This window comes from Hyperoodon ampullatus, assembly GCF_949752795.1.
Source record: "Hyperoodon ampullatus genome assembly, chromosome: 4".
Taxonomy (NCBI): domain Eukaryota; kingdom Metazoa; phylum Chordata; class Mammalia; order Artiodactyla; family Ziphiidae; genus Hyperoodon; species Hyperoodon ampullatus.
Window position 1 is genome coordinate 16,531,064 of NC_136917.1, and position 26,956 is coordinate 16,558,019.

The 26,956-nt window shown below is 50.0% G+C and overlaps 1 protein-coding gene across 1 annotated transcript in view; it reads right to left on the reverse strand.

Annotated features, from left to right (window-relative positions):
* The window catches only part of SH3PXD2B (SH3 and PX domains 2B), a gene marked incomplete at its 5' end in the record, with an annotated part of 115,013 nt that extends 93,333 nt beyond the window's left edge, over positions 1–21,680 (reverse strand). Inside the window, one exon of the mRNA XM_079703606.1 lies at positions 21,606–21,680. Within this exon, the coding sequence (XP_079559732.1) occupies positions 21,606–21,680 (75 nt within the window). The remainder of the gene's footprint in view (positions 1–21,605) is intronic.
* Between the last annotated feature and the right edge of the window lie 5,276 nt (positions 21,681–26,956).

Genomic DNA, 26,956 nt, shown 5'->3' on the forward strand with positions numbered 1-26,956 from the left:
GTGTATGTATATAAACCACTGATATATACATATATATATATATATATATAAAAACATGTATATATATGGTTTGCTCTGGGTTGGTAGGAATATGTTAAGACTTTAAAAATTCTCTTCTTGAAGCTTTCTTGTATTCTCCAGATTTTCTACTGTGTATTTTCTTTTATAACCAGAACGAAAAAGTCACTTTCCTAGGAGTACAGGAAGAAATGTGTCTGTGACACACTCTCTTGCCTGGAACACCAAGGTTGAACCCCATCTTCCCTCACTATCTCAGCTCAGTCCCAGGGCCGTTCCTCTGGAACATCCTTCCAGATCATGGAGCACCTCCTGGGTGCAGGTACAGCCGATGACAGAGGTGGGAGTGCGGGATGGGAGGAAGCTGGGAGGCGGCAAAGGGTGTCTTAGCCCTGACCTCACTCTAAGTTCGGTTAAGTCTTTTGCCCCTTTGCGCCTTTGTGTTCTCTGAAAAATGAGGATAAGGACACTCATCCTTCCTACCTCACAGGCAAAGATCGAATGAGATATTTTTTTACAGCTCCAGAAATGGAATCTGTGTTGATTAGAATCTCTGCCTGTGGCTGGGATTTGAGGGAGAATGTTCCATAAATGCTTCCTAACTCCTCTGCAGTCACCTCCTTTGGCAGGTCCAACCCAGCCCAATGGAATGTGGGCTCCCAGGGCCTGGAGGGACCCCACTAGACACACAGAAATTTATGTTCCATTTCTAAGGTCAGGTCATCCATGAATAAAGATTTAAAACAGAACAAAGCTTAGAGGCCCTTGAACAACACCTGGAGCCAGGCCTGGGCATGGCTAAGTAACAGAAACAGGCGAGCTCCAGGCAGCTCTGCTTAACTGACATGCCGTATCCCTGCAGACCCGCTGGCCCACACCTCTGCCCATGGCTGCAACTCTTGGAAAGGCCCCAGAACTCCATCGATATGCCATCCCCAGGGCAGGATGATATGAAACAGCTGTTGCCCCACCTCGGGAGCACTGTGATCTCATATGCTTTCATCACGTGAACTAGAGAACATGAGAAGGTGTTTTTGCCCAGTGAATAAGATCCCTGAGGCACAGGGGAATGTCCTCCAATCTCACTTTGCTTTGCAAATCTCTATGGTGGGGTTTCTAGGGCTGGCAAAGAATCCGGCTGTAATTCCCCGCTGATATTAATTAGAAGGGGTGTGGCTTCTGCACTAGTCACATGACAAAGTGATTACATTTTGATCTGGGTTGCAGTGGCCAGAGGTTTAAATCTGGGGGAGGGTCTGGTCCAAGCGCTTTTCAAAGTGATGGTCCTTAGATCACTGTCTCAAGGTACGCAGGAGCTCGGGCATACCAGCTGGTTTTAGGTGATTCAGGGCTCGGCACTAAACTGTAGGGAATCCCACAGTGAGAAAGTGAGTCTCTGCCATTCCTTTCCCGCCCTGACTGGCTCAGAAAGTTGGCAATCGTGGCTTTTCAACACCCCTTCCAACACTTGCTGGTCTCCATTTCCTGAAGAAAGGACAGAAGACCTCACGGCAGGCGACAGTTGCCAGGAAGAACTTTAACACACTGATTTTATTTTTCCTTTCTATTTAGTTTCCTTCTATTTCTAGCGAGGGCTGCTGGTTTTCCATTTATGGTGGACAGCTAAAGTTTCCCTTTAAAAATAAATGAAGTAAAGAAGTGAGTCAATTTGAAGAATACTGAATTAAGAATATGTAGTACAGGGGGTTTGTGGCTATGCCAAACATTGTGATGGTGCCGGTAGGATGATCAACATTGAGGGCGGCGCTGTTTCAGTGAACTCCTTGCCGTTCTCACTCTGTCTGGAGCTCTGTTGTTTACAGGCCAACAAGCCCACATTTCTCAAGTTGGAAGCCCTCTCCTGGCTCTACAGTGCTGGTGGGGAACCTGGAATGACCTGGGAGACCAAAGAAAACATCTAAAGAGAGGGCACCAGTGGGACAGAGAGAGTTGGGGCTGTTTTCCTGCAAGGGCTGTGAGAAAGGAACATCAGCAAGACAGAGCTCCGTGCTCCATTAGCAATGTCTGCCCTGGGCACCTGGGACTGGGAGGATGTGTACGGCACACATCCCTGATTCTAGAGCAACCCCTCCATTTAACAAAGGGACCAAGGGGGCCTTCCCTGGTGGTGCAGTGGTTGAGAATCTGCCCGCTAATGCAGGGGACACAGGTTTGAGCCCTGGTCTGGGAGGATCCCACATGTCGCGGAGCAACTAGGCCCGTGAGCCACAACTACTGAGCCTGCGCATCTGGAGCCTGTGCTTCACAACAAGAGAGGCCGTGATAGTGAGAGGCCCGCGCACCGCGATGAAGAGTGGCCCCCGCTTGCCACAACTAGAGAAAGCCCTCACACAGAAACGAAGACCCAACACAGCCAAAATAAATAAATTAATTAATAAACTCCTACCCTCAACATCTTAAAAAAAAAAAAAGCATCTCCTCTGTAAAGCCCTTCCTGACTTCTGACACTTACTACACCTTGTCTCGTCCTGTTTAAAAAAAAAACAAAAAACAAAACACAAAGGGACCGAGGGGTGTAGCGACTCACTAAGGGTTCCACTCTTAGCTATGGACTCTTTCTACTTCCACGGCAGTATCCAAATTTCCTTGCAAGCTCCTCATGCCCCTCTGGGCCTCCTGCACAATGACTCCCCCAGAGGACTTTAAATCTGGAGTGTTCTTAGGTGATTAGGCCAGCGGTCAAATTGTCCTGCAAGAAGCCCCAGGCTCCTGGTGAGGTGGGTCGGTCTCTGGGTTCTCCATCCTGGTTTCCACTAGGCACTGCCACTTTTAGCTCTTCTATATATGGAAGAGGGTGTAACCTGGCAGCCTGCAGGCCCAATCGCCAGACCTTGTGGGTCCGCACTGCCACAGGGCAACCATCAGCGGAGACTTAGACAGGGCCTGGGCTCCTCCATTGCCCACAGTCCTCCTTTGCCTGCTTCAAGCCCACAGCAGGGGGTTCCAAGACTTTAAAATATACAAAAACCCTACTCTAGACCGTCCCTCATTTTATAGTTGGGGTTATGAGGTCAGAGAGGGGAAGGGACTTGCCAAGGCCACACAGCGTGCAAGGAGGAGAGTTGGAACCAGACCTAGGGCTCCTCTTGGGAGGTGCTGAGGAGTTCCACTCCAGAATGCTGTTTCTCAGACCTGAGAAACAGCAGAGCCTTTTTTAGCCAGAGGGAGAAATAACTGTCTCTCACGCAGCATACTGAGGGGCTATGGCTTCTGCTCACAGATCACACATTTTCTGCAGCAAGTCCTTAGCCCAGGATAACTAAAGCTGTCCTGCACTGCAGCCAGAGCAACCTTCATTAAATATAAAAACACGTGCAGCCCTGAAATCAAGCAGCAGTGTTAGTTTCGAGATCTAGATGAACCCACTTCTTGCAGAGAGGGTTCCTGGGAATATGTCCGAGGGAGTCCAAGAGCCTATAAACCCTGGTTTAAGAAACCAGCTTTAAAAGGTAAGTGTGACCTCCCCGGCCACCCCAATAAAGCTCTCACACTGGCTGGGTTTCTGGGTTGGGGGTTCCTGGGAGCAGCTTGGTAATGACTGGCTGGGCTCCAGATCCACCTCGTTGGCTATCTGCTGCCCAGGCTTAAGGTGGAGGACACAGTCTGGGGTGGGGGTGGGGGGTAGGAGGGAGGGAGAGAAAGAGAGAAGGGTGGAGGAGAGTGGGAGAGAGCAAGGAGAGGGGGAGAGTGAGGAGAGGGCAGAGGCAGTTGGATGGGCTCCACCGGCTTAACTAATGGGAAACATGATTCTGCTGTTCCCCGTGGAGACTACACGTTCCCTTTGGTTCCAATCTGTCAGCTCTCTCCAGCTGTCTGCCCAGCATCTGGCCTATGTAGGTCAGCACTCCCAACCTCTTTTTGGAATTGCAACACCCGCAGTGTGTTTGATTTCCTAACACCCCAGAGCAGCATCGCCACCGGAAGTGCTGAGGAACGCATATTTATCTTTTTGAAGAAGGTACATTAAGTTTAATCCTGGAGAAATGCCACCTGAGTGTCATGATGCCTTTGAAACCTAGGATGTCAGAGTGAGGCAGGACCAAGGTCGGGGGGTGGGGTGCGAGATAAAATCAGCAACCACGCTGGGGAGCCTGCTGCTATGCGCTGGCCCTATGCAAGGTTTACCAACATCATGAAACACCTGGCAGGAAGCAGGGTCCGCCCTCAGGTTGGGGAGGTGGAAACCCAGGATGCCACCACGCCTGAGGTCACTCAGTTGGGAAGTAAGCGACTTCAGTTCCAAGCCCAGCTCCTTCAGCCTCTGAAGTCCCTTTTCCTCCTCCCAGATCCCCAAGGCCAGGCCTCGGCTCTCCCGGTCCCAGGCCAGAGCTTTCCTGTCCCGAGTCAGCATCAGGAATCACCAAGCTCAGGGGCCACAGCAAGTGACACTCCAGGGGTGCCCGGCTGCCAATTTTTCTCTTTTCAATTAAGTGATTGCTTGGAATGGGGCCCAAAGACAAGTGCTTGTGGTGTGAGTGGCAGAGAAGATGCTCCTTGTCCCCAGCCCACTCAGGTGGGTGGTGGAGCTGAGGTCTCAGACTGTACCTGGGGGCAGAGGGGTGCCAGGCCAGGAGGTGGGAGACAGGGTCGGTCTCTCTAAAGCACAAATTGAATCGTGTCTCTCCTCTGCTTCAAACACCTCAGTTCGTTCATTCATTCATTCAGCAAATGCAGACAAGAGCACCTACTGTGTACCAGGCTCCCTTCCGAGGGCTGGGGATATGGCTGTGAACGAGGAAGACAGAAGCCCCTGTCCACCTGGAGCTTTCAGCCTAGTGGAGGAAGACAACAAAGGCATGTCGGGGCACCCGGCCAGGTGCTCCCTTGCCTCTGGCCCCTGCACCTGCCACTGCCTCTGAAGGGAGGATCTTCTCTGCCTTCACCTTGGTAGCAACTCTTCATTTCCTAGGTGTCAGCTTAGAGGCTTCCTCCTCTTGGAAGCCTTACTGGAGACCCCCAGTCTGGGTCTGGCCTCCTTTCTCTGGGTTCCCACAGCCACTAGGGCTGCCGTCGCTCAGCACACAGTCCTCTGGGTGTGCTGTTCTGTTCACGTGACTGTCACCCCACTCCCCTGGGAGCCCTCAAGGGGCAGGGGCCAGGTCTGTCTCATTCACCATAATCTTTCCAGTGCTTGTGACACTGGGCTCTCAGGAACTGCCTGGTGAGAGGCCAACAGGCGGACAGACAGACAAAAAGCCAAGACAGGGCCACACGCTCATAAATCAAGGTGACCTCACTCAAGGCTCTCTGAGTCTGGGGTAACAATGCTCTTGGAATGGCTGAGTGAACAGCTCAACTGCCAAGGGTGCTGGAAACAGAACCAGCTTTGTTACAGAGAAGAATGCAGGCACAGGGCCCAGCCCTGGGAGAGAAGTCCATGTTTCACCCCAAGACCTCTCTGGACAGGCGATGAAGAAAAAGAGAACAGCGCAGGAGCAATTCCAACTGCAGGTGGAGGCAGCAACCCATACCATTTGAGAGTCAGGGCAGCCCGAGGGAATTCTTAGGAGGTGATGGAATTATGCTGCATCCTGTTTCGGGTGGTGGTTATGAGAACCTACGCATGTGTAAAAGCTCATGGAATGCTATACCAAAAAAGGGAATTTTCCTGCACACGTGTAAGTCAAAAATTAAAAATAACAATCACTCCTTAGTGTCATTAAAAAAAAAAAAAAAAAAGGTAGGCACTGGCTTTAGGGTACCCAGGTATGATTCTCAGCTCTACAGCTTAAAGCTGCTGTGAGACTTTACAAGTCATTTCATGGCTCCGAGCCTCTATTTTCTCGTCTGTAAAATGGAGAGAATAGTCGTACCTACTTTATAGGGTTGGCTAAGGATTCAACAGGCTAATGCTGGACAGGAGCTTGGCACATGGCCTGACTTACAGGAAGCTTTGAGTGCAATCACTGATAACCCCATTACAGAGGTGAGGCCCTGGTGGCTCAGGCTGGCCAACTCAAATCTTTTGAGGTGAACTAAGTTAAAGGGAAAAGTCACGAATGTCACTCTGTGAAATCCAATCAACTGCCTCTCCCTGGAGCCCATCTTTCCATGACTGCTGGAGTCTCATCCAGATGGCAAGCAGCATGACCCACTTGCAGGGCCGGCCGGGTGCAGCACCTCCGTTCTTCTAGATGGAGACACAGAGCTGGTGGAAACACTTGCTGGACTGGGTGTGCAGCGCCAGCCCGGGCCTCTGGCTGCCAACTCACAGCCTTGCACACATCTGGCCCGAAGCGGCATGGGGAACTTTCCAATGGCAAGCAGAGGTGCTGGCAGCTGGAGCCAGGCTCGGCCGAAACCAACCTGAAGGCTAGCTTTCTAGGAAAGCCTCCAAGGCAGGCACTGCGGGCTCGTGGAGATCTCCCAGGCTGCCAGGCCTCAGAGGAGCCCGGGGCGATGCAGGAAATGGAGCCGAGAGAGGGCCTCTCCTGTGTTAGCAGGGTTGCCTAGGGGGAGAACTGGGCAGCCAACGAGAGCACCCACTAGGCGCAAGGCACACAGGCAGTAGGGGTAAAGCTGTCTGAGTAATGAAAAAGAATCAAAATGAGCCACGTTTATTGGGCTGATTGGGCACTATGCTAAGTCCTTCATTTATGTTACGTCACGGGATGTGGTGACACTGGCTCACACGAGGTCACACAGCCAGCATGTGACAGAGCTAAGATCTAAACCAGGGCCATGGGGGACTTCCCTGGTGGTCCAGTGGTTAAGACTCTGCGCTTCCACTGCAGGGGGGACGGTTTGATCCCTGGTCGGGGAACTAAGATACTGCATGCCACGTGGCGTGGCCAAAAAATAAAATAAACCAGGGCTGTGGGACATGGTGAAAAAAGCCTGACATATGTGGTCAGATGGGTCTTGGTTCACACCTAAAGGGCCCAGCACAGTGCCTGGCACACAGTAGGTCCTCAACAGAAAAGACAGTAGTAGAGTCTTCTCATAGGCCACAGGCCCTCTAAGAAGCGCTTTACAGCTGCTGTTGGAGCACAGAGGGGATGAGGGCTAATTCTGCTGGTGGCACCTGGAGAGGCTTTCCAGATGAAAAAATAACTGCTCTGGATCTTGAGGGATGCATAGGAGTTCTCCAGCTGAGGACCAACACTAATGAGCACTTGTGAAATCCCCAGCACTCTGCTCTCAGAAACCCTATGGAGTGAAGCTTACCATCCATCCCATTTCACACCATAGTAAACTGATGTTCAAAGGGGTCAGGGGGCCGGTCCAAAGCCACACAGCTGTTTGTGGAGGATGCCAGAACTTGAACCCAGGTTTGTTTGACTCCAGAATGCCCCTTCCAGTCCCCCAACCAAAGCCAAAGACACAGCAGAAGAAAACTGCAGAAGCTGACTGTCTAAACCAGAACGAGAAATGTGGGGTTCCACAGGCAGCATCTCGGGGAGTTTCAGGCTACAGCTGCCAGCTCCTGGGCGAGGAGGCCCAAGAGAATGCTGTGAACTCTCTAGCCACACTATGTGGAACAGGCAGCCCAGTCTCAAGACAGCAGCAATGCAAATAGCACAGACGTTCAGTTGGATTGACCTGGGTTCCAATCCTGGCTACACCACTTCCTTGAGCAAGCTACTTAGGAGCCTCAGTTTCCCCATTTGGTAAATGGGGATGCTAATACAGTCAGCTCTTGGCACCCAAGGATTCAACCAAGCTCAGATAAAAAAAAAAAAAATTCCAGAAAGTTCTAAAAAGCAAAACTTGAATTTGCTGTGACCCAGCAACTACTTACATAGCATTTACATTGTATTAGGTATTATAAGTAACCTAGAGATGATTTAAAGTATTGGAGAGGATGCGCAAAGGTTATATGCAAATACTACGCCATTGTATACTAGGGACTTGAGCATCTGTGGATTTTGGCATCCATAAGAGGCCTTGGAACAAATCCCCCATGGATACCAGGGGATGACTGGAATAGTATTACCTGTCTCTCAGGGCTGTTGTAAAGTGTAAATGGGATTATGTCTGTAAGATACCTGGTACAGTGGTGGCCCTTTACCCCCTTCCATGCAAAAGTAACTTCCTTAGGCCCAAATCAAACCCAGATCATTAGGTTGAACTAAGTGAAATTGCCACTTGTTAAGTCAAAAATTGACAATTTCATATGGTTCAACCTAGTAGCATCCCAAGGGGTTATAATATTATATCTATGTCCACTGGACTAGACTGAGAATGTTACTTTTCTCTTGAGTGTTTACTATGTGTCAGGAACTGGGATGACTCCTCCATTTACAGATGAAGATACTGAGGTTCTGAGAGCTTAAGTGACGCACTGGTAGAAAGTGACAAAGCCAGGATTTACACCCAGGTCTGGCTGCCTCCAAAGCCTGTGCCTTAACTACTATGATACAATGCTCCGTCTGGTGTCAGCGGGGGGTCATCACAAGGAATCCAATTCTGAGTCAGCTGAAGGATATCATCAATGGCCATCATCCTAGAATCATGGGACCCAGGGATGGAGAGAGCCCAAGAAGTTATGGTTTCATTCAAGGAACACACTTGGCACCTGTCCTTAGACTATGAGGGATTCAGGGTCTGGTGGGAGAGGAGGAGACGAGTCAACAGAGTCATATCCAATGTATGAGCACCATGATGGGCCTGGTCCACTAGGAACCTCAGCATCAAAGCTGAGTGCCCTGGTTGGGTGACAGGCAGAAAGGGGTCAACTAGGATTTCTAGGATACTCCCTAAACAACTGCCCCCTCCATATAAATGCAGCTTCGTCTTCCTGTCCCACTGGGCTTGGGGACATGAAGAAAGAGGAGGAAAGAACTAGATGAGAATGTAGAGGGACTGAGCTCTCAAACCCTGGGGACAGCCATCTATTAGGGGTATCAGAAGGGGAGTAGGGATTCCTCCACCAGATAAAGTAGGGGGGCTGCAGAAGTGGGTTCCAAACTTTGTACAGCCAAGTAGCCCCTTTTCCCACATGAAATCGTATGTGGTCCTGATGGTCAGGTTCTGTGGGTTCCTTGGCCACCGCTGTACCCATGCCCTGCAGGGCTCCTCATCTGGCAGAGACTATTCCTCCCGGCCTTGATGTGAACCCCTATGTGGACTTTTCTGCCAGCTTCCTGTGCTTCATACACAAGTCTATGAGACAGGAATAAAGGGAACACGGGAAGCAGGGTCCCCTCTTTCTCCCTCTGCCTCCAGGAAGCTTTCCTGACTCTGCTGTCCCACACCGTCCTCTACTCTCTAGAGAAACCTGGGATAATACATAAACATATAATACAATGTAAAACAATGGAACGGCTCACAACCACCAATGGTCTTGATGTGTTTCCTATGAAGCTACACTGTATTACTGTTTCCACCCAGCAGTGGTGGAAAGTAAGACCCAGCATGTGAAGTAACCCGTTCCGTAGAGTTGGTAATAAAGTCTGACGGCAGAGGCTGAGGTCTTAACAAGCATCCACATTTCTACCACCAGAGACGAAGCTTTGGTTATACTTCTTCCCAGACCCTTTTTCTATATGTTGAAGTAGTTTATGAAATTAAGATCACATTGTATATACATGATCTTTTTCACCTGTGTTATAGGTGAGCATTTCCCCATTCATTAAAAATTCTTTCAGCAAAAGTTTGAAAGGATCCTTAGTAGTCCATTTATTTAATCATGCCTCCAATGATAAACATTTTCAGTATTATTTTAATTACCACACTGCTAAATATCCAAATATACAAATCTCTGGGGAAGACTGCTTTTAAATCTTGGGGGGGTGCATCCTGGACTAGTCCATTTAGAGTATGTTTCTCAAGGTGTGGTCATTCCAGATGACCTGTGTCACATCATTCGAGGTTAAAAAGCGCATCACTAGTCAGGGAATGGTAAAGATGATGATGGTAAAGATAATATAACACTAACAGGTAACTATTCATTCAGTACTTTTATGTGCCAGGCACTGCTTTAAACCCTTTACCTAAAATAACCCACAGTAGGTACTATTCTTACCCTCAATTTACAGATGAAGAAACTGAGGCACAGAGAAGTGAAGCCACTTACTAAGGTCACACACTCTGCTGGTCACTGGCAAAGCCAGGTCAAATCCATGCTTAATTTCCAAGTCCAAGCTCTTAAACTTCTACCCAGAAGTTTTTCACCCTTTTTTTTTTTTGTGCCACGGAGCCCTTTGGCAATCTGATGAAATCTATGGTCCCCTTCTCAAAATGATTTAAAAATGACTAAATTAAAGCACATAGCATTCCAAATGAAATACTGAACTGTAATAAAAATGTTTCAAAAAATAAAATTATGAACATATGTACACTTTTACTAATGTAATAAATAACAACAATCCAGCAGTGGGTCGAATAACATCACAGGTCTGAAGCAGTGATGCGGATAAATGCAACAACTGTAAAGTGACATGAAAATATCTGTGAATTTCTACTGGTGACAAAGCCACAGGTCTTACTGATATCACTGGGGGTCGTGACCTTCATTCATAATGGAAGGCAATGCTAAACCGCTATTGGAGGTTAGTGAGAATAAAGATGTACTCTTCCCCCTTCCAAGTTCAAGGACCCCCTGAATTCTACCCATATTAAAAACTCTGCCAGTTGGCTTTCCCTGTTCCAGAGCACCCACCTCCTCTTGACCCCAGCTCAGAGCGCCACCTCTCTGGTCCAGCAGGGAATGGGGAATGGGCAGTCCAGGCTTCAGACCCCTGCCCTGTCCCCAAAGCCCCACTGCAGGCCCCACCACAGCCCTTATGCCGTGGTGATGTGTTCCAAACAGATGGTGACCTCTGTAAGGACAAAGGCTGCCTGGTCATCTCAGCCTCTCTTCGGCTTGGGGCCAGGCCTGGCCCAGGGCAGACAACAAATCCACATCTGTGCAATTGACTGACAGCCAATCGTGCCCTGAAGCCACAGGCTGCTGATTCACACCTTGGCTGGGGAGGAGGAAATGGTGACGCCACTGAGTGGGTTTCTGGCTTTCTTTGCCAGTGCAGTAGGCAGGGGGTCCATGCAATTCTGCTTAATTAAGCAGAGTAGAAGATATTATTCTTATGTGCGTTAAGGCAACGTTTCCCTTCAAATCTAGGGGGTGAGTTGACTATACCCTTCTTTATATTCAATGATAGGCAGCAGAGCCGAGTGTCATCCTGGGCAAAGTACTTCATCTTTCTAAGTCTCAGTTTCCACATTTGTGAAATGGGCTGATAACAGTACCTATGTAGCAGACATCTGCTGTTTCCGCCTGTCCAGGCTCCATGCCCCCTTCTTCCAGCAACAGTGCTCTGAATCTCCTACAACTATTGGCAATTTCAGTGGGACTGTGGATCACAGCATCCTGCCCTTGCCTGACCAAAGGATGGTCAGGTGATTTGGCTGGGCCAATCAGATCCTCTCCTCCTGGAACTGGACTCTTGCGTGGCCAAAGGGACTGAGGGATGGAGCAGGTTCCTGCTTCTGGTGATGCTCTGAGGCCCACAAGCAGTTTCAACTCCTTGTCCTTTCTGTGACTGGGGGCTGAGCCACGTTCTGCCAGAGCCATCTTTCCAATACATTTCCTATGGCTTAAGTTCGTTAGGTTCATTTCTGTCACTGGCAGCCCAAGAATCCTAATACTCCTTACCTCACAGAACTGCTCAGATCCAGTGACATAAAGCATGAAAAGCCTGGAGCGCACAGTAAGCACTCAAATGAACGATAGCTATTCAATAATAATAACAACAATAAATGATTGTTAAGTCTTGAGAACAAATTTGGAGTTATTTAATCCCTCCCAAATTTCAGAATTCCTACTGGCTATCGTAGACCTCTTTAATATTTCCCATCCCTCCCTCCCTCTCTAACTTTATCTTCACTGTCTGCACAGTCCTCCTGTGGACAGGTGCTCTCTCTCTCCCAGGTCTGTGTCTGCCCCCTCCACTCTCCTGTGAAAGGTGCTCCCCCAGCCCATCAAGCCGGGGGAGTGCCCCTGAGTCCCAGTTCCTCCCAACCACTTCCATCGTGGATACCTCTGATCCTGAGCCCTGGCCACCCAGCTACGTGTGTGTGCGTGTGTGGGGGGAAGGCGTGGCCTTCTTGAGGGTAGAGTCTATGCTTTCTTATGTATGTATGTATGTATGTATGTATTTATGCCACGCCATGCGGCTTGTGGGATTTTAGGTCCCCCACCAGGCTTGGCCCAGTCAGAAGCCCCCAGATCCTTGGGGCCCCCAGCCACCTGTCAAGCTCCATCTCTATTACTCAAATCTCTCCTGCTTTTTTCAAACACGCCACATGCCAGGGTTTCAGCTTCCTTTCCCTCCTGTTCTGTCTGCCTAAAATTCCTTTACCCTTCTCTACTTGACAGCATCCCTCCCATGCTTTGTGATCAGCCTTGGGTCACCTGCACTGAGTTACCTTCTCCAAGTCCAACTTCCCCCAAACCCTAAGGCACAGGCCTCTGCTCATTCCCAAGTTCCAGGCTAGCCCTGAAAGGCCATCTACCTGTCTCTCAGGACAATGACCTCCTTGAGGTCTGAATCCCCACTTTGCATATCTGTGTATCATCCCTGTGCTCAAAAGTGCCTGGCCCCTAAAGGGACTTACCTTTGTTCAGTGAATTCTCAAGAAACATTACCAGTATTACAAAGTACGAAGGTTTCTTGGTTGTTGTTTTATTGAAAGTGGTAGTCTCAGCAGCATTGCCAGATAAAGCACAGGATGCCCCAGGAAATTTGAATTTCAAATAAACAATGAATAATTCTTTAGTATAAGTAGGTCCCAAATATTACATGTTTATCTGAAATTCAGACTTCACTGGGCATCCTGTATTTTCATTTGGTAAATCTAGCAGCCCTAAGTTTTGGGATGGCCGGGGAGACGCCTGCAAAAGCAGGCGGGAGAGCTCTGTGTGCGGGCGTGCGCGTGTACACACACACACACACACACACACGCACGTACAACAGATGCACCTCTGGTCCCTTCTCCGTTCACCATTTAAAGAAGGCCCTGGGCTTGGGCTCATTGCTCGCCTGCAGGCCTGCACCTGGGCCAGCACGTATGAGGAGAGAATGCCCTGTAGTTTGGATAACGGGGCAGAAGAAGGATGGCCTGCAGCAAGGCTCGGGCTTGCAGGCCCCTGGCAGAGTCCCTGAGGAGTGAGCCACACCAGCCCCTGCCCACTGGCCCCCTGGCAGGAGACACCGGGCCTCCCAAGTCTATCACGTCAGCTAGTCCCCATGTCCCGGCAGGGGCCAGGGATGCCAGCTCTGCCACCCAGGATCTGGATGACCCCACTGGCAAGGGCTCTGTGAAAGGGACCACAGGGTCCCAGTTTCTGGGCAGTACCCCGGGCCAGGAAGCTGCAAGGACGGCTGCCCCAGCGGCATCCTCTCAGGCATTCCGCACAAAAGGTCATTTAATTTCCCCACCAAAGCTGCCCACTTCCCAGAAGAGAAGGCTCAGGGCCAACAGCGAGTGGATGACAGTAGGTCCCAAATATTACATGTTTCTCTGAAATTCAAACTTCAGACCAGAGCCCAGTTGCTGGGCGCAGAAGCCATGCTCACAACCCTCCGGCCATGCGGCCTACTGAAGAAGCCTCATATTCTCTCCTTGGGCCAAGGATGTTCACGCCTCATCACTTGCGCCCACCAGGCCGACAGGATGCTCATCTAGCGGCTCCCTTTCCTGCAGCTGCAGTGACCTGCGGCTGGCCTTGGCCTCCCAGGGGAAGGAGAAAACTGAGTCACACCAAGCAAGACCATTCACCCTATCAGAGCTCTTTCTCCAAGGAAAAAAGCACGCATGATTTGCAACAGGATATGAGTGTCCCAGAGGAGAAGTAGTACCATGCATGGAGTGGTCCCCTAAGCCTTTTTTGGCAGTGTGGTAACTCTGCCGCTTGCTGACGCCCGTGCACCTCTGGGTGGGTGACAAGCGGTTGGATGATCTGCCCAGGGGAGTGGGGCACAGCTCTAACCTGAATGACCTCAGGGTGCAGATTGCTGAACTCCGGCCTGCAAGTCTTTCCAACCTATTCAGATATAAGCACCACAGGAGGGAGGGCCAGGCCACTGAGCAAGGAGCATTTCAACCAGAAAAGCATCTGCTCAGGCCTTCCTCCCCTCGTGGTATTTGAAACTCATCTCTTGCCACTTCTTGGGCTGGAGGACTGGAAAGCCACATCCAGAGCCCTGGTTCTGTGGCAGGAGTTGGGGGAGAGTCTCGGAGGCCAGCATCTATCTGGGGAGGACAGGCTCTTGGAGGAGCTGGAGAATTCTGCTGCCTCAGGACAGGATGAGGTGGTGGGGATGTGGGAACCTGGCTGGAGCCGCCACGGCCTGGCACTGCTTCTCTTTTAAAATGAGCATTCACTGTTTTTTTTAGTTTTACTAAAAACAGGAATATGTGTTCCCCACAGAACATTTGGAAAATAGAGAAATGCAATGCACAGATGAGCAAAAAAAAAAAAAAAAAAATGACATATACTTTATCAGCTATGTTTCTGTGCTTTCACAGACGCCTTCACTTGTAACCAGGTGCGAGCCAACCTGAGCACGTTGTTTTGCCACCAGCTTTTACTATTTCATATTCGCATGACAGAAGATGGAATTTTTGCCATCTCGATGGTATTCTAGCTCGTGGATATAGTATGTTTTATTTATCTTGTTCTCTACAGATGTGTGTTTAAGTGGCCCCCAACTTCTACTATCATAAATGATACTATGTTTGTACACTCCTAATACAGCTCATAGTTATTGAGCCCTTACTCTATGCCAGGCCCATTTAATCCTCACATCAGCCCTATGAGATTGGAACTATCATTATTCCCATTTTACAGGTGAGGTACAGAAAGGGTAAGTAATTTGTCTGAGGTCACACTGTTGGTAGGTGGCAGGGCAGGGATCTGAACGCATGCTGTTTGGTGTACTTTCCCTGCTTACCAGAAGCAAGGAATGGCACAGATTCAAAGTCTGAACTAAAGGGACATTTAAGTAACTCTTAAGTTATGATAGTCCCACCCGCTTTGATCTTGAGACAACTGCAAGAGCCTAGAGTGTAAGAGCCCAGGCTGAGGATGACCCGGCAGGTGAGGTGAGAGGCCTGGCTCCTTGCAACCATGGACCAGAGGGAACAGGATGGCACAGCACAGGTGACAAGGTCCATCATTTTTCAGTCAGAAGAAAGCAAGAGCCATTAAAAAAAAAAACCTAGCCGAGGGGCCTTAACGCCTACTGAGGGTACTACCTCTGTGTGACGCAGACAGGGTGCAGGACAAGAACCACCTGTAGAGGAGGTAGGCGGGCTCTGCCTTGCTCACGGGCCTGTCCCAGGGCAGCAGGGTGTCCCGCCTGGGGCCCCACCCCAGAAGTGCCTCATGAATGAAAAAGTATGGAAAACAAATAGCAGGCCCCTAGGGCAGGAGGCAGGAGAGAGGCAGAGATGTGGAGCGTGGCTATTACTATCGTTAATGCTAGTTGTCATGACTACCACTGATTGAGTGCCCTCTATACAGAAGGCATCAGGCTCAGCAGTGTGTGAGAAGTGCCCTATACCTGTAGGTAAGCACTATTACTGCTCCCATTTTACAGACCCTTGGGGAGCTTGTCTGCAAGGTCACCCAGCCCAGGAGCTCATGAAGAGAACTCAAATCCAGGTCCTTTCTTCATGAAGTAATGGTGCGTCCATAAGCAATGTGCTAGGAGCTGGCACTTATCCCTCAGCAGGAGGGACGGAGAATAGGATGAAAGCATACATTATCTAAACAAGCACACAATCATCTTAGAAGGGTGACACTGTCCTCATTTTCCAGATACAGAAACTAAGGCTGGGGGTTGAGTCAGTCACCCAAGACCATGCAGAACTTGAATGTTTGTCTCTGATACCCAAGTTCTTTCCACTCAAGTTTGTTGGCCTGCCATGCATGTTTCTGCAAAACAGGGTGCCAGGATGGCTGGGATGCTGGGGGCAGGCTGGAAAACAGAATGCAGCTAATTTGGGCAGCAGATTCAGTTTGTTCCAGACCACTGAGCCTGCCAGCCAGAGGTCTCCCACAGACTGAAACAAGAACGTTGATAATAATGCCTAATAAGGGCGTGACCCATCCTGCAAAAGTCAGTTGCTCAGAGGAGAGACCCGTTGCTCTTAGAGTCTGGCAGGTGGAGAGGGAGGTTTCAAGGCCAGCAGCACAGGGCCTGCCAACCCATCACTCCAGAGGCACAATCAACCCAGAGCTTCCCTGGGGTGAGAATGACTAAGGGTTGGTGGCAGCTTGTGCTTCATCAGTCCAGGCTGAGTGAATGAACAGTGAGATGAGGGAAGGGCCAGGATGGAGAAACTGTGGCTGGAGGCTTAAATGACCCACCCAAGGTCACCTGGCTCAGGGGTGGGATCACAGGGCTGCCGCATACACGTACACCAATCCCCACGCTGCCACTCTTTGCTGTGTGACCTCAGGCATGTGCCTGTGCTTCTCTGAGCCTCCAGTCTCAAGGGGAAAACGAGAACACTAACGTAACTATCTGAAGTACCTATCTGAGTGTATAAATAAATCCTATAAATGAATAGAAAACCAATAACTCAATATACCAAAAAAAGGGGCAAAAGATAAAACAGGCAATTAATTCACAGAAGAGGAAGCTCAAAAGGCTGACAAAGGTGTGAAAAGATATGTAACTTTACTAGCAAGCAGGGAAATGCAAACAAGCACTGCCATGAGATACTGTTCCATACCCACTAAAAAGTCTGACAATTCGGAGTGTTAGTGAGGGGCCAGAGCAAAGAGACCCACAGACACTGCTCCCAGGGACGTTAAATGCACAGGTGAAAATGCACAAACCCCAAGCGCCAGCAATCCCGCCTCAGTTGTATGTGCAAGAAAGCAGCTACAAGAAAGTATCCTAAAAATCTCCTACAGGAGCTCAAATAAACAGGGGTATATTCATAAGTGGAATATGAAACAGCAGTTAAAATGAACTGAAGCTACATGTACCAACATAGATCTCCAAAGTGTAATGTTTTGTAGTTTTAAAACTTTCAATACAAGATCTTGGGGACTGCTGAAAAGGTAAAAACATTAAAAGGTACATGAGGCCTAGCTGGGAAGGGGACTGATTGCCACAGGGCACAAGGGATCTTTATGGGGGTGATGGAAATGTTATAAAACTGGATTGTGATGATGGCTGCACAGCTCCATACATTTATTTAAAGAAATCAGCCAACTGTACACTTACAATGGGTGAATTTATGGTATGTAAATCACACCTCAGTAAAGCTACTGAATAAAAAAATCATATCTATTGGTCTATTTTTAAAATGTGCATGGGAATGACAAGCACCAAATGTAGGATACTGTTTTTATTTCGGGGGGTGGTGATTGTTGGAGTGGGTGCACAGGGGGCTTTGCATGTGCAATATTTCATTTCTTAAAAAATAAAAATAAAAATGATTTGAAATGAATAGGGCAAAAGGTAAAGATCTGACAGCTGGATGGTAGATTGACAGATATTTAACTTATTCTATGTATCTGTATATTTGAAATCGTGTATTAGTGTAACGGAAAAGTACCTATTTTAAAGGGCTGTTGTGATGACTAAATACACAGAGAGCTTAATCCAGTGCCCAGCCCACAACAATGGATTAAATTTCAGCTGTTAAGATTACTGCTTCTATAACTACTTCTAGCATCTTGCTATTCTTTTTTTTTCTTTTTTTTTTTTTTTTTTGCGGTACGCGGGCTTCTCACTGTTGCGGCCTCTCCCATTGCGGAGCACAGGCTCCGGACGCGCAGGCTCAGTGGCCATGGCTCACGGGCCCAGCTGCTCCGCGGCACGTGGGATCTTCCCGGACCGGGGCACGAACCTGCGTCCCCTGCATCGGCAGGCGGACTCTCAACCACTGCGCCACCAGGGAAGCCCCCATCTTGCTATTCTTAACATCTAAAGATCTTAAGACAGAGCAAGCCAGTATTTCCTGGCTCCTGCTAAGGGAGACGTTTTTCTAACCCCAAGGCTTCTGTACCTCCCTCTCCAGTGCTGGAAATGGGGCGATCCAAAAAAACCCTGCCAAACCTACAGGGAGCACTTCCTCCTCCCCTCAAGTTGGAAGATAACCTAGCTGGGGAGGGTCTCCCAGGGTGTCACACTTGAAAGTCCCCTTTCCATTCATTTAGAAAGCCCTAGGCTCCACGGCAGGAAAGATGCAGGCAGAGAAAGGCCAACAGACAGAGTGCAGTGGCTCCAGGGAAGCTCTCTCCAGATGATAAAACTGTTGATATTACTGTCAACAATAATCCCTACCCACCCATGGGGATCTCAGAGGCCCTGGGAGCTTCTGCCCCTGCATTCTCCAGATGTGGCCTACGGCCCTACCCTTGGGCCCACTGATGATGTCTCTGCCCACAGGTGAAGGAGGCTGGGGCCAGGCGTGATGAAGATGCCGCCCTGATCATGGAGAAGATGCCATTTAAGGTGGAACAAGTGGCCCAGCCTTGATGGGCAGCCCTGAGCTCCTGGTGAAGCTCTCCAACGACATCTATAGCACCTGTGACCTGTTCGCTCCCAGGCAACTGAGTGATGAGACAGGTGGAGGCTGAAGTAGCTGTAAATAGGGAGCAGGTGGTGGGAAGCCTCTGTAACTAACTTGTATGATCTCATGCAGTGGTTGCGGCAGGGCGGTTAGAAGTCAGGGTGTGTGTGATTTTGCCCTCCTGGGGGAAATGTGTGGAGACATTTTTGGTTGTCACAATTAGGGAGGGGGATGCTAGTGGTACCTAGGGGGTAGAAACCAGAGATGCTGCTGAACATTCTACCATGCACAGGACGGCCCCCCACAACGAAGAACGATCTGGCCCAAAATATCAACAGTGTTGAGGCTGAGAAATTCTGTCCTAGAGGGACGCAGCACTATTTACAATTCGCAGATTACAGAAGCAGCTTAGAGAGGTATATTGACCAGCTCAAGGTCACACAGCAGGAAGTGGCCGAGCCCAAGGCTGTCCAACTCCTCTGCTCATGCCATCTCTCCAGAGTGGCTGGGCCAACTTCAGAGAGGAGGATATACCAAATGGGAAGAAAGTCCAGGCCCATGCCAACAGCTACCCCCCATGCCCATTCTTTCTAGAGTGGCAGGGGCAGGTATGGTTGGAGAACAGGAGCAGGGGTCACTGGCAGTTGCTGATGGGTTTCCTGCCAACACAGCACTTAACTTTCTCTGTTCCTGTGGATGACTCAGGCTTCAGTTCAACCCATTGCCCCTATTCATCTGATGAACACAAAAGGCTGGCTAGAAGGGAGGGGGCTCCCTTGAATCACAGGAGTGCCTAAACTCACATGCAGAAAAATAAATTCTTGGTGAAATCCCTCCTCATGTGACTTTGGCATGTTCCCAGTCAGAGTAACATGGATACCACAGGGCAGGGAGGCAGGCATCTAACGGTTATGGAATGTCAACCCTGTCAGTCACAAGATCCCTTCTCCTAGGAAGTGGGCACCATTACCCCCATTTTACAGATGAGGAAACTGAGGGTCAGAGAGGCCACAGAGCAAGCTGGACGCCAAGATTTAAACCCAAATCCATGTTAATATTTAGAGACTTGTCTGAAGGAGCCCCTAAAAAGTGGTTGAAGGCTTACAGAGATGCCCCTCACAGCTGCCGCACCTCCAAAAAACTGGCAGGGAGGGATCTAAACAGAATGAAAAGCCTCAGAGTGTTCACAAATGATGGCAAAATTCCCAGTTTTTAAGAGGACTTTGCGTAGGGAAACTATGGGGTATGAAATCTGCAAAGTGGTGTGACCTGGTGGAATAACACTTTTTGGGGTCGAACATACTTGGATTTACATTCCTGTTCTGGCCCTGACTGTGACCTCAGGCATAGGATCTCATGTTTCTGAGCCTTAGTTTCCTCATCGGTCAAATGGGCTTAAGAACCTGTGCCTGATAGTCATGTGACGAGAGAGGACAGGAGAGAGTGGATGATGATGCCCATTTCTTGGAGGCTGTATGTATTCTGGTGTTCCCAGCTTAGAGATCCGGTGGGAGGCAGCATGGGGAATTTCAGACTTTCTCCTGTCTGCCATGTTGGTAAAAACTATCTTCATAGCAAAGAGGCAACTCAGTTATACACTCAACAGGCTCAAACAAGAAACCAAGATTTGGCAGCATTTGAAACAGTTAAAAAGAAAGGGGGTGCGGGGGAGACAATTTAGCCCAGCTCTGGAATCAAGGGAAACTTCACTCTATTTAAAGATGCCACAGGTCCAGGAAATAACTTCCCACCGCCTGGCTAAGGCTTGAATAACTGGCTGCCCAGCCAATAACAATACAGGCTCACACAGCACACCCTTTCTCGTAGGGAGTGCAGAGTGGATTCCCCGCTATCTCCTTTCAGAATTGTATAGACTGTTCGTGTAAGGCATGTAGATCTGCTTTATAAGAACGAGCCTCTTAAGAAAAGAGATCCAAAGACGACTTGCAGGGAGGTCAAGGAGGTGAATTTAGCCAGCCAACGCCCCTTGCTCTTTATTGTTCTATACTTCTTTGTTAGGATTTTTTTTCCCTCCCTCTTGCTCTTTTTTCCTTCCTGGTTAACTTCTCTGCAGCTAGGCGCTGCCACTGCTCCCTTCTCACCACCAGAGACACCATAGCCCCCTTCCCTCCTGCAGAGAGGCCTCCCCAAGGCCTCACCTGGGCCCAACACCCCACAGCCCCATTATCCCTCTACCCAGAACCTCTGAGGTGGTCCAAGGGCCCCTTGAACCCCCAGATTCAGCTCCTAGGCTGGTGTGGAACCCACTTCCCATCTGGCGGGTCACCATCTACCCCAGGTACACCTTCCAGAGGCAGGGGAAACCGAATGCAGCTCCGCCTTGTTCCAGAACCTGAAGCCTCCCTGCGCCTCAGCCCATCTGAGGGTCCCATCTGCAAAATGAGGCTACTGGCCCATTTTTTCAAGTCCCCGCCAGCTCTAAACAAGATTCCCATTTTGCCAGGGAGATACCAGGAGAAAACTTTCATACATTTTAAAACAGAAGTTATTGGAGAGAAGGGGCAGGGATTTTTTTCTTTTTTAAAAAAACTTTTTAATGGTGCAGGCACTCAAAGGATCCATTCTCAGAGATCTCTATCGCTCCGGCTGGCTCCTCCAAAAGGACGGAGCCAACTTGGCGATCCCTGCTGGGGCTACCTGTGGCTGGGCACTGCGGGTCTGAGCGCCTCCAGACAAGGAGGAACAGGACGGGCGGCCTGAGAACAGGCGCCTCTCTCTGTCTCTCTGTCCCCTACACCGGCCAGACTTTTCCACGGATGGGCAGGACGGGAGTGGGGGGGACAAGGAGCAGACGGAGAAGGGGAGAAGGGCGGCAAAGAGACGAGCGGGGGACGAGGCGGGAGGACACGGTGGAGGAGCGGCACAGGGCAAAAGAGCGGAGGGGGAGGGGGAGAGAGGGAGGAGCCGGGAGAGACCCGGGCCGCGCAGCAGCAGTGCCGAGAGGGGAGAGGAGGGGAGGTGGGGGAGAAAGAGCAGGAGGCAGAAGTTTTCAGAGCCGTGGGGGCTCTAGGTCGCCCCCGACGGGGCACGGGCTCAAGGGGGCGTGGGGGTCGCGCGGCACTCACATAATGCTTGTTGGGCACCCGGCGCTTCTGCACGTCCAGCACCTTCACCTCCACGATGCTGCGCCGCGGCGGCATGGCCTCTCCTCCGCGGGGCCGAGTGCGGGTGCGGGGAACGCGGGGTGCTGGGGCGCGCCGCACCGGGCCGGGAACAGCCGGCCGAGCGGGATCCGGGGGCCGAGCGGGATCCAGAGCCCGGTCCGAGCACGAGCCGCCGCCGCCGCCGCCCTTCGCTCCGCGCGCCCTCCGGCCCCGCCGCCGCCCGCCCCCGGCCCGCCCTCCGGCCCGCCCTCCGCGTCGTTGGCCCGCCCCCCCTTAAAGGGCCCGGCCCCCACGCCCGCCCCCGGAGCGCGGACCCGGCTGGCCCACGTCCGGCCTCGGCAAGGCCTTTGTCCCGGCGGCGAGCCCCCGCGGCTGGGGGAGGGGACGGGCGCGCATCCGCCGTGCGATCACTGATTGACCGGTGGATTCATTCCCGCACTCACTCCTTCTGATACCCGCGGTCTGGCGCCGGATGTGAGGGCCAGACTCCAGGGTTCAAACTCCGGCTCTGCTGCTAATCGACTCTGTGACCTTGGGCAAGTGGCTTAACCTCTCTGGGCTCAGTTTCTTCATCTGTAAAATGGCCCTAGTGCTACAGCCTACCAACCGGGGCTGTCCTCAGGATTAAGTGCATGTGACGTCAGTGGCACTATAAATGTTGGCAGTTGTAAACTCAGCCCCAAGCCATGGGGATTCAGGGAGGAGCAAGAAAAGCCGCCCCCCTCCGCCCCCCAACAAATGCAAGTATGATATACTGACAACAGTAGCAGCAAAACAGGGTAAGAGGGTGGTGAATGAGTGAGGGGCAGTGGATGCCTGTTAACAAGGCCACTGATTCCCAAATGTGGACCACTCACTCCATGCCAGCTGCAGTGCCTCCTGCTTTTCTTTGAAATTTTCTCTTTGAATTCTCAGGACAACTGCGGCGGTGGGGGGTCGGGGGAAGGTGGTTGACCCATATTACAGAGGAGATGACTGAGAGCAGCCTCTGGAGTCACAGAGCTGGTGGAGGGACCCCATCACTGGCTGGCTCGAGGCATATTTCACAAGTTAAAACTAAGGGTGGGGGCTTCCCTGGTGGCGCAGTGGTTGAGAGTCCGCCTGCTGATGCAGGGGACATGGGTTTGTGCCCCGGTCCGGGAAGATCCCACATGCCGTGGAGTGGCTAGGCCCGTGAGCCATGGCCGCTGAGCCTGCGCGTCCGGAGCCTGTGTTCCGCAACGGGAGAGGCCACAACGGTGAGAAGCCCGTGTACCGCAAAAAAAAAACAAACAAACAAACAAACAAAAAAAAACTAAGGGTGGCCGGAGCTGCTCCACATTTCTTTATCCAGTGCCTCCTACAGCCCTGGCTGGGCACTGAGTCATTTTCAGGTGGTACTGGCTGAGCCAACATCTGAATGAGTGTACACAAAATGCATGGATAGGAGGTTTAGGCCCCTGGCCAGCGTTCTCACACTAGTAAGCAGTAAGCAGGGCTCTTTCCAACAAACCACACAGCTCCCCTCCAGGCCTGAAAGAGCCCAGTGCCCCCTACCACCCTGGGTCCAAGGTCAGTCTTTGAAAGAGGGTGGGAGTCATCCAGAGAGGACGCTTTTCAGCAGCCCTGGCCAGGCCACTGGAGAGTTTGGTGCTGATTCCGTTTGGATCTGCCCCACCACTTGCCCCTCTGACTTTCTTGCCAGGTTTTACCTTGCTCTGGTTCTGGAGGCTGGCCGGTATGGATTTCACTGATGGGTTTCCTGTCCTCTGGCTTCCTGCTGGGCTTGGTTAGTGGGGGTCCTTGGCAGAAGACTGAGGGCAGGAGAAGAGAGATCTGGGTATTCACTTCCCAAGCTTCCTTCCTGCTGGGTTGTCCCTGCCAAAGGCACCTTCCCCATACCGGCTCTCTCAGGGCTCCCTCTAAGGGTGGTAACAGTCCTGCCAATACTGCACCCTCCATCTTTGGTTCCCCAAGCCCTGCCCACACCTTTATAAATGGACTCTTTAATAAACTTTCCTTTGTGACCCAGTTTGTGGGTGGCATTTCTTTCATGCTGGGACCCTCATTTACATAACTCCTGTAAGGCACCTTCTTCTGAATCATAATTGCAAGTCCAAGAGTGTGGAAATGTCCAGTATGTTGAAGGCCTGGCTTTTCTGTGCCTATTGCCTCAATCCTCTGCATGAGCCAAGCCCTCCTAATAAGGCAGAACCACAGAGGGCAGACGCTAGAGGAAGTCTGTGAATCAGCCGGCTTCCTTGGTTTTCCCAGAAAGGCAATGAGACCTGTCCCCAAGTCGCACCCTGAGCAGCAGAGCCAGTCCCCAGCCCTCCCGAGTGTGTTCACCTCTTGCGTTGTGGCAGACCTGGCCAGGGGAGACAAACCTTCCCCCAACCTGCCCGTAGCGGAGATACAATACCTGCATCTTTCCACATCCTTCCTTTTTCTTTTCTTTTTTTCTATTGTAGTGAAATATACATGACATGAAATTTACCACTTTAACCATTTGTAAGTGTACAGTTCTGCAGCATTAAGTGCATTCACACTGTTGTGCAACCATTACCACCAACCATCTCCAGGAATTTTTTGATCTTCCCAGACTAAAATTCTGTACCCCTTAAACACGAACTCTCCATTCGCCCTCCCTAAGCCCCTGGCAACCACCACTTACCAAGTGTGAGACCTTGGACAAGTCGACCTGCCTGTACCTCCATCTCCGCATCTGTAAGATGGGATAATAGCCGCTGACCACATAGGCTTGTTCTGAGCTCTAAATGAGATAACACAGGTAAAGCACGTGTATTTTTGTTACTTTGCTACCAGCCAATCTGTTACCCCTAAATATCTCCTTTTAACCTGCATCCAAATCCCAAAACTAATTTTAATTCTGACTCTGCCTTGACCTACATTCACTCTTCCCAGTCCGGACCCTCTTTTTAGCCCCTGACTGCATGTCCCAACCTCACCTGCCACCAGTTGTCTCCATTTTCCCCATGTCCCAACAATAGAAATGACTTGTCATCTCCAGAAGAAAACATATTCTGTTTTTTCCTACCAACATGCCTTGGCATAAGCTGTTTATTTCCCCACCTTCTCTGCTGGTGACCTCTTATTCAGCCTTCAAAGCCCTGCCTGAATGTCACTTCTTCCAGGAACCTGCCTCCCAGATATCACTTCCTTCCCTCACTAACACTGTGTCTTGTTGCAGCCATCACACTGGGCTGTAACTGATGACTTTGCCAGACTCTGAGCTCCCAAGGAGCTGGAATGGGTCTTATTTGTCTCAAGTCTCCCCAGCATCGGCACAGACTAGCACAGAGAGGCCCTGAGGAAATGCTTGTAGGATGAATGAACCCATCTCCACCTCCTTAACTCGAAACTCAGTCCTCACCTGCCTGGTTAATCAGAACTCCAGGCTGGGCTTGTTTTGTCCCTACCCGTGCCCCAGAGACGTCTTCACACCAAGCTCCATTCTATCCACACTGCTTCTGGGAACACTGGCATTCTCCCTGATTGTGGTGTGAAGCAGACAGGGTAGAGAAGATGGTAAATCCGCTGCTTTAGCTGACTTTATCCTTCTAAATTCCTGTTTCAGAAGTGCACTTTGCAAGTCTGAGAGCTACAGACCATAGAAAATCAATGCTAGAGCCAGTGGACCACAGAATTCCATATGGCAGGTTTATTTGGGAGGAGGGCTACACATTCGAGGAGCATTGAGTCCATCAGCATGAATTGAGTTCTGGTCTTTTTGTGATTTTTAGTGTCTGCCTGGCTGGCAGGCTACACCTTTCCCAAATCCCAAGTTTCCAGGATGGACAGCCAGGCACAGGAAGCTGAGGCCTGCTCCTGTTCTGCTTCTCTCCGTCAACCGCCTCTGAGAAGGCACCAGGATTCTTTCCAGGACAAAGCAGGAGCCTTGGAAAGAGACTCCTCCCCACCCCACCCCCAACTGCTGTCTGATTGGCTGGCACGGCAAGAGGCTCGTAATTAACACGGCCACGCCTGCGAATACCGAGTGGCCAAGCACATGTGGTCCTGTGGAATAGGTCATAGGTTGTAAGGAAGCAGGCCTTAAAGCAAAATTCCAGGTGCCCATGCGGCAGGGCAGAGCCTCCAGGAGTGGGGAAGAGGTTGAGTGAAGTTAGCTCAGGGGCAAGAAGGCAATCATGAGTTCCTTCCTCCCATCTCCCGTCTTCTTCCTCTTTCTTGGAAGCCAAAATGATCTTGCTCTGAAAAGGAAGCTCTGTTCATGATGCTCCCCTGCTCAGAACCCCCCACAGGCTCCCACTGCTCACAGATGTTCCTGTGCTTTAGGTTGGCATTCAAGGCCACCATGACCTGGTCCTTTCAGTACTGCTTTCATCTCACCCTATTTTGTGTTTATAAATTGTGCATATAGCTATCTTTTCCCTACTTTTTAAAGAGTTGTGTGTGTGGTAATGTAACTTTTATCCAGCACGTACCAAGTGTTATGTATAGCACCAAGCATTCCATATCCATTTCCCTAATTTGCCCAAAAAATCTGCAGTGTGAGAATTATTTTTCCCATTTTCATGTGAGAAAACCAAGCTTAGAGGAGGTGCCAAGAGTCATAGCATGGAAAGGTGGTGAAGCTGGGATGTGAACTCAGAATGACTGGGCTGCTTGACCTGTGTTCTTTCCACTGAAGCCAGAGCCCCCTTGAAGAAGGGCTGGTGTCTTCTAAATGTTTGTATCCACTCCCCTCCATTAATAGGTGTCTCTCTGCTATATACTGAATGTTTGTGTCCTCCCAAAATTCATGTTGAAATCAAATCCCTAATTTGATGGTATTTGGAGGTGGGAGGTCTCTTGGAGGTGATTAGGTCATGAGAGTAGAGACCTCATGAATGGGATTAGTGCCCTCTAAAAGAGACCCTGGAATTAACATACACACACTTAGATATAAAACAGGTAAACAACAAAGATCTACTGTATAGCACAGGGAACTATACTCAATATCTTGTAATAACCTATAATGGAAAAGGATCTGAAAAAGAATATATATATGTATAACTGAATCACTTTGCTGTACACTTGAAGCTAACACAACATTATAAATTAACTACACTTCAATTAAAAAAAGAAATTGTGTAAAATCAAAAAGTCATGAGATATATGTAAAAGGAAGCTTATGAAGGAACATTTTTATAAATTTAAATGTAAAGAAAACATCAGTTTGCATTTATTCATGAGCTCATTATTTACAGTAAATATACAAAGGCAAAAACTTCAGAGACTGAAAATAAGGAGTCCCAGTGAAAACAAAAATTTCAAGGCTGCAAAAATTAACAGTGAAACATTATGTTACT